A 7,299-nucleotide genomic window follows, 5' to 3' on the forward strand; every position below is an offset into this window, starting at 1 on the left:
CGGGGAGACCTTGCTGTCCATCTTGGGCAAGTGGACCGGGACTGACTGGACATGTGGCCAGGCTCTGGGATGTTGGAGGAGTGACATTTCTGCCTTTCAGAGGAGCCACAGCAGTGCCTGCCTCAGCGTCCCAGGAAGGGTCTGGTCTGCAGAGTGGCAGCTCTGCAGAGGGTGGCCATAGAGGGTGGGGGCGCCTGGACAACCCGTCCGGTCAGCCATGGTCTCACCTGGCTCCTAGGCTCAGGGGACCCAGTGTCCCGACCCGCGGGATTCAGAGGCACGAAAAGAGAAGGGCTGAGGATGAAATGAGGGGCTTGAGACAACTTGACGCTAGCGCATGCTTCTTTATTTTTCCTTTTCCTTCTCTTACTTTTCCATGTCTTTCTTTTCCCTGTCTTTCTTACTTCCCTGGCCTTCTCTCTGCTCCTCTCGCAGCACTCTCCTCTCTCGTGGGTCTCCTCTTAAATCTCTTTTCTTCTTCTCTCTCTCTCTCCCGCGTTCTCCTCTTATATCCTGGTAGCTCCTCCTCCCGGACCTCCCAGTCTCATGTGATTTACAGGAAAAACCTGTGGTTTTCCGCAAGCGAAATGGTAAAGCGAAACTCAACTCACGGCACGCATACGCAACACGGCGCATGCTCCGGACGGCTCCGGACAACCCAGTACAACCCTTTGTGGAGACAGGAGCTAGCCGAGTGAGGGCTGTGACCTCGGCTTGAGGAGACAGGCAGAAAAGTGGGGTGTGGCACATGCAGCACAGGGGAGCTGCCCGGCTTGGGGTGGGGATCAAGATGACGTCTCGATCAAGAGGTCAGAGTCCCGAAGCCCTGAGGCCCTTCTCTCGGAACAGGGCCCTGACAGGGCTCTGCAGCCCACTTGGACTGCACAAGCTTGGGTGGGACCCATTTAGAGTGCAGGATGCGCATATCCTCTGGTGAGACAAGGGGACCAGATGGGCCGGGGCAGCAAGGACAGCCAAGAGGGGTGAATGCAGGCTGTAGGAAGATGCAGATGGGCAACAGAGGCCCACCCCGTGAGGGGACACAGGCGGAGGCGTGTCAGGGCACCTGGCTGCACTGGGCTGTGAGGGTTCTGTTGCTTGGCCCCAGGACAGAGGCAGGATGCTTCCAGGGGGTGGCAAAGGGTCCCAGCAGTAGGACCCTCTGCCTACTCTCTGGACTCTTCTCAGGCTCCACAGAGGGTGTACCCTCTGGCCCCACCCTGTGGCTGAGGCTCCCAAGGTCACCTTTGTGCAGGGGCAGGCCCTTCCTCTTGCCCTCTTGGGATGGGACGGGTCCTGGAAAAGCCCTCACTCTCTGCTTCCCTTTCTTCCAGTGAGGAGGAGCTGCCCGGCCTCAGTGCCCAGGAGATCAAGGTGAGAGGCACCCTGTCAGGGCAGTCAGGCAGGGTGCGCCACTGCCTCCCCACCCAGGCCTGTGCCCAGGGCCTGAGCCACAAGCCCCCCTGGCGCCCTGCCACACATGAAGCTCAGGAGTCTCCTCAGGAAGCCACCTGGAGACCAGAACACAGTGGTAGGCCCGGGGTTCAGCACCCAGCTCTGCACCTGGTCCCTTTGGGGCCTGTGCCTGTGGGACCCTGTGCTGCTGAGGGACCTTGTGGGAAGCGTGGCCCACACCACCCTTCCTTGTCTTGCAGCAAAACCTCCGGATGGCTAGGAGGGCAGACAAGTGGGTGCAGATGTTAAAGCACTGGGAGAAGTACAGCCACAGCTCCAAGGTAAACAGCTGAGCCCCATGCCGTTGGGCTTGGGGCTAAAAGGCAATCCTCAGCCGCCCTGCCCACCCCCGCAGGGCCGCCTGCCTGGACAGGATCCCGGGCCAGAGCAGATACCAGCCTGGTCTTCACTATGGGCCAGGGAGCCCAGGTCAGGGCACACCCAAGCTCTCCCAAAGCCCCCGGCATGAGAGTGCGAGGCGGTGCCCCTCGGAGGCCGCATGGTGCCCTCTCGTACCCACAGCTGCCTGGGCCCCAGAGTTGTCTTCTCTCCCCTAGATGAGGTGCCGGGTCTACAAGGGGATTCCCCCACAAGTGCGGGGCCGTGTTTGGGCTCTCCTGCTGGGTGTGGACCAGGCCATGCTGGAGAACAAGGGAGAGTATGAGGTACAGCCCCATGTGCTCGGGCAGAAGCAGGCTCACTGCACGGAATTTGCAATAAGGGGGCACGTGAACTCGGGGCCTTCTGGCGCTAACCCCTCACTTCAGACAGGCCCCGGTCCCTCTTGCCTAAGGGACCTGGCGCCTCTCTGTACCACTTGGAAAGACTAGTCACCTGTCAATGGGTTCCACAAAACCAGTGGTAGCGATGAGACTTACCCCTCGGCCACCAGAGAGGCCCCCATTTCTGAAACTTTGTAAGAGAAAGCAGACATCCCTCGAAATGCTCGTCACGTCTCTTCAAATCAGCCAGAACAAAACAGTGAAGCGCTCTGCCATCTGTGACTCAGACAGTTTGCAGTTTTCAGGGGTAGGATCCAGAAGACATTTCCAAGGAAAGGTTCCACAGACGCAAGCAAAGACATACAATTTTCTTCATTGGCAGGTGACAAGATTCTAGACTTCCCAAAGGCAAAGCTTTCTCAAAAACACGAAACCTGCCCATTATAAACTGTCTAGAAAAGGGGCTGTGTTCAAGAGAACAGGCCAAGGTGGAAAGCTGTCTTGTAGAAGAGCAAAACTGCTTTCCAATGGGAACCCTTTACTGTGGCAAAGGATGGAGCCCTGAGCATCCCAAAGAGGCGTGGCAGGGCCCTCAAGAGACTCTGGAGAGCCTTCAGCATCTGGGGAATGAATAGTAGCCTCGGCAGTGCTGCCATTGCCGGGGACCCGAGTCAGGCTGCTGCCAGATGCAGTCTGGTTTGAAAAGCGAGCAGGCCAGTGAGGAAAGCAGGTGAAGAGTGACCTGCCGTAAGGACGGCTTGGGATGGGCGGTGTCCTGGAGCTCACAGGCCAGGCCTCAGGTCGAAGGGCTCCTGCAACAGGTGTGGACCTGGGGCCTAGAAGGAGTGGAGGGCTTAGCATCACCACAGGCCGGACGACACAAAGGATTGGGCCATGTGCTGCCCTCCCTGGCCTCAAGCAAGACCGCGGAAGGATGGTGGGGTGCAGGCATGAACTTGTGTTACTCAGATGCCTCTGGCTTCACCCACAGCAGCTGATGGCGCTGGGCAAGGTGTTGTCACCATCCATCGCAGAAATTGATGAAGATGTGAGTGTCACCTGCCGGGACCACATCTTCTTCAAAACCAGATACAGCACCAAGTAAGGCTGCTGGGCCTCAGGGCCAGGGGCTAGGGCCCGAGTGTAGATGGGGTCCTGTGGAAATTGTGGTGGGATTTGAGGCTGGCAGCCCTCACATGATCGGGGATTACTCAAGGAGACAGAGGGTAACTTGGAAGGCCCTGGGTGTTCCAGCACCTCAGGAGGACTGGGGGCACGTTTGCCTCTGAAACAGCTTGCTGGTCTCAGGAGGGCCTGGGAAGGTAGGCGGGGTCCCATGAAACTGGGGCATATTCAGGGGTCTCAGGGCACCGTAGACTCCAAGGGGTTCTAGCAGATTTCAGGAGTCCTGGCAGGTTTTCCAGATCCCAGCAGGATGGGCGGAGGCCTCAGGGACTCAGAGGAGAGGGCAGTGCTGGCAGCACAGGGTATGTTGAGGAGGAAGGGGCTGGAGGCGGGAGGGCCAGCCCTACTGCTTGGTGAAGATCCCTGGAGCCATCCAGCCAGACATGAACTTTAACATGTGTGAAGTGAGCAACGGCAGAAAAACATGCCCGCTAGACCCGCACGGCAGATAATAGCAGGTGCCAGATGCCCTGAGATGGCCCTGCTTGTCCGGCTGGTGGATTCACTAGGACAGGCAGAGGCCAGGTAGGGCAGACCAAGGAGCTGGGGAACCAGCAGGAACCCTTCTTGTCGCCCTCTTAGGCAGCAGGCCCTCTTCAACGTCCTTGTGACTTTTTCAATTTATAATCCGGTGAGTACCCCACCCAGCCCCTCCTCGGGTGTCCTCACTGTCCTCCTCACCCTCACGTCCTCCTCACCCCACGGATGTGCTGTGGGACTCAGGCCAAGAGCCAGAGATGACCACCGCAGGGTCTGGAGTCCAACATTCTGCAGCAGGCTACCCCTGCACCCTGACAACCCCTTTGTAGAACTGGAAAGGGCACCTCACTCCCCTGGTGCCTGTGCTGGGTCAGGGTCTCTACGTGCACACCAATGTCCCCCTGAACCTGCACAACCAGTCCCTGGCATGCTAAGGTCCGAGATGCCGGGCAGGCACCTCGAGTCTTTGGCTCTTGCGGGAGGTGGGCCACCGCTGGCACCTGAGCCCCATCGTGGCGCTGCTGCTGCTATATATGGAGGAGGAGGCATTTTGGGCTCTGGATGAATTAATGACAGATGACTCTCACGCCATGCATGGTGGGTGGTAGTTAGGACACAGGTGAGCATAGCACCCAGCAGTTGCCCTGGCTGAGGTCCCCACTCCATCCACTCCCATCAGGGAAGGGCACTTCCACCCTCATGATTCCCTGTGGGTCTTGCACCCAGCGTTGCTGCCGCACTTCCTTGTGCAAACATGTCTCACTGCCCTGCATGAGAATTCTGCCTCGTGTCTAGCCCACCGGCCAAGCCCCAGGACCCAGGACCAGATAGTGCACACAGCCCCCCTTCCTAGGTGCCATCAACTGCCCCCAAGTTCAGCGAATGGACACTCTCCCACCCGGGGCTCTCAGTGCCAATGTCACCAGGGTGGGAAGGGCAAGGCTTGGGTCTTCTGAACCTCTGGCTACCTGAACCTCATGTTGGAGCACCAGACAATTTGGGCAACCAGGGGGTGGCGGTGGGGCCTAAGGGGGTCTGCTCACTACCGCCATCAGCACAGGTATCGAGGCCAGGCCTGCCCTCTGGGAATCACAGGCCACCTAGTGCTGGGATTGCTGTGGTCATCTGATGGGTGGGTGTGGGGAAGAGGGCTCAGGAGTGGGGCCTGCCAGTGTACCACCCCTACCTCGCTGGAGCAGGCTCTGAATTCGGGGACCTGGGTCCTTCCAGGATTCTTCAGCACAGGGTGTCCCAAACTGGGTCGGTTCCTGGAGCATCATGATGAAACCATCAGTCAGTTGCTCCCCAGGTTGAAGCATCACATGGTGAGTACACGATGCCGGCCCAGACCAAGAGCAGGTGACTCCACTGTCCTAGTGGTGGGCAAATGGATAGGGAGGGCACCCTCGGCTACCAGTTCACAGCTGAGTTCCCATGAGTGGGGGGATTTGTGGCTCCCTGGGGGGGCCCTGAACACCCTATGCCCTTGACTTAGCACCAGGAACGGCTGCTCATTCGAGCCCATGTGACCCAGTGGTTCCTGGAGTGCTTTCTGCACCGGGTAAGGTGGTGGCCCGCCTGAGGGTAGCTGGGCCGGGGTCCATCGGCAAGACCTGAGCTAGAATGGCCAGCTCAGCCGGTGCATGCACTTGTCCTTAGACATACAGCCTTGGGCTGCTCCTTTGAAACAGATCCCCCCTGGGTGGCGGTCCAGACTGGCCCCTACAGCAGATGTGCTGTTGGGCCTCTTCACCTCTCCTAGTTGGCGGGGACCCCAATCCTGGAGCCCTTTCCCCACAGGGTGGGCCTGCCCAGATGAGGAAATGCAGGCCTTTGACACAGCCTGGGAGGTGGGTCAGGACCGCAGAGACACATGGCGTTTCCTGAGGTGTGGGGTCCCCAGTGTGTCCTGCTCAAGTGGCCCCTCGGCACTCTTGTCCCCACAGACACCCTTTCTGCTCACCCTGAGGATCTGGGATGCCTTCATCCTCGATGGTGAGCGGTGCTGACCGGCATGGCCTATACCATGCTCAAGGTGCACGAGAGTAAGTGCCGGTGCTGGGGCCCTGTCCGCTATGTGGGCTGCACACAAGAGCGTGTGTGTGTGCACCAGGATGGGGACCTTGACAGGGCCCTGCAGGGCATGGCATGAATAAGGGGCCCTCCCTTCCCATGTGGACTAAACTGCAAGGAGTTTAGAAGGGGCATCCTGAGCAGAGCAGAAAACGCGGGGGCCCTGGCTGTGCCTGAGGGATGGGGATGAGGTGGGACTGAGCACCCTCATGACTGACATGTTCCCTGCCTAGAGTGGCTGCTCAGGCTGTCTGGTCAGGGCATGCAAGTATTTTTGTACCACACCCTGGCCCAGCCCTGGAGCCTACCAGATGACCGTGTCGTCAGCCACCTCCAGGCCTCCATGGCCCATTTGCGGAGGCATGGCTTGGACATCCCCCCACCAGGTAGGCTCAAGCCAGTTCCCTCTGGTGCATCCTTGTGGGGCAGGGAAAAATAAGAAGAGTTCCCAGGCCCTGCCTGACCCTTCCACCTTCCCTTCTCCTCTCTGTGGAGCTTCAGGGGGCAAGACCAGGCTGGGCCTCGTTAGCTGGACATCAGAGCCCGAAAGTGGCCATGCAGAAGCCCCCTGGACTCCAGGATCCCAGCCCATGGGTCTTGCCGGGGTGGGTGCATGGGCTGGAGCACAAGCTGACTCAGTGTGCTCTGTCAGCAGTTCCTGTGATGCCCGTGCAGCCAACAACGTCTGAAGAGCCCAAGGACGCAGGCCTCTGCCCTGAGCTACGTCTCTGGAGCTCTGAACCTTCCCTGCCCATCACCCCTGAGGTGGCCAACAGATGCCCAGAGACTGTGCCCTTCAATGCTCTCCTCAGTGGCTCCTACCCATGTGCTCTGGCCTGGCTCATAGCACGACCCCAACCCCGCCCAACTGCTGGGGCCCTGAAGTCCTGGTGAACCCAGTCTGCTGGGCAGCAGGCTGCTAGGCCCAGGTTACCACTGCTTCCCCATGGTGCCCAGATTCCACGCCTCCCCCAGGGCAGGGACCCTCTCCCAATGGAGGCAACCAATGTATTACGAAGATACAGGTCTTAGGTGGGCCTGGACACATGGCCCTCACACCTGCCACCTAGAGCCGCCTCAGTCAGCTGAGGGGGCCTAGCCTGGGAGGCGGCAGCCACTCTCACTCTAGGCCTCCAATAAACTTTTGGGCTCAACATACGAGACTGGTGTCTCCTCAGTGCCCTGATGCTCTGCAGCAGGAGGGGAGGCAGTCTTGTGTCTGGTCAGCAGCACACACTTGTCCTCCCCAGCCAGAAGCCACCATCAAGCCAACCCAGTCCCTGAGCCTGAGGTTCATCCTGGCCCTGTTCTCACTGAGCCAGGATGGCCTCAGGCAGATCAAATCGGAGTACAGTTGGTGCGGGCCACGAAGGTATGTAAAAAG

The 7,299-nt window shown here is 59.3% G+C and overlaps 1 protein-coding gene across 5 annotated transcripts; it reads left to right on the forward strand.

Annotated features, from left to right (window-relative positions):
* Positions 1–1,377: 1,377 nt before the first annotated feature.
* On the forward strand, positions 1,378–7,068 carry LOC119234363 (TBC1 domain family member 3K-like). Of its 5 annotated transcripts, none has more exons than XR_005122598.2 (10): positions 1,378–1,531; positions 1,656–1,736; positions 2,013–2,120; positions 3,169–3,278; positions 3,945–3,993; positions 5,073–5,167; positions 5,338–5,403; positions 5,789–5,887; positions 6,149–6,301; positions 6,568–7,068. XR_005122598.2 is itself a non-coding variant. In XM_054690656.1 (7 exons), the coding sequence occupies exons 1-6, from the start codon at positions 1,481–1,483 to the stop codon at positions 5,154–5,156; spliced, it is 483 nt and encodes a 160-aa protein (XP_054546631.1). In that variant the 5' UTR covers positions 1,378–1,480; the 3' UTR covers positions 5,157–5,167; positions 5,789–5,818. The 5 variants fall into 5 exon arrangements, 3 of the variants coding, with proteins under 3 accessions (XP_054546631.1, XP_037353153.1, XP_037353154.1); XR_008550102.1 differs by having other exon boundaries at positions 6,571–7,068; XM_054690656.1 differs by lacking the exons at positions 5,338–5,403; positions 6,149–6,301; positions 6,568–7,068 and having other exon boundaries at positions 5,789–5,818.
* Positions 7,069–7,299: the final 231 nt, after the last annotated feature.

Source organism: Talpa occidentalis, unplaced genomic scaffold (assembly GCF_014898055.3).
Source record: "Talpa occidentalis isolate TD23 unplaced genomic scaffold, MPIMG_talOcc4v2.1 talOcc4.8, whole genome shotgun sequence".
Classification (NCBI taxonomy): Eukaryota; Metazoa; Chordata; class Mammalia; order Eulipotyphla; family Talpidae; genus Talpa; species Talpa occidentalis.

Excerpts from the sequence above, each read along its gene's own strand:
- LOC119234363 (XM_054690656.1), top strand. The coding sequence starts at position 1,481 with ATGAAGCTCAGGAGTCTCCTCAGGAAGCCACCTGGAGACCAGAACACA. Across the intron at positions 1,737-2,012 it reads AGTACAGCCACAGCTCCAAG|ATGAGGTGCCGGGTCTACAA; the intron begins GTAAACAGCTGA and ends TCTCTCCCCTAG. Across the intron at positions 2,121-3,168 it reads AGAACAAGGGAGAGTATGAG|CAGCTGATGGCGCTGGGCAA; the intron begins GTACAGCCCCAT and ends CTTCACCCACAG.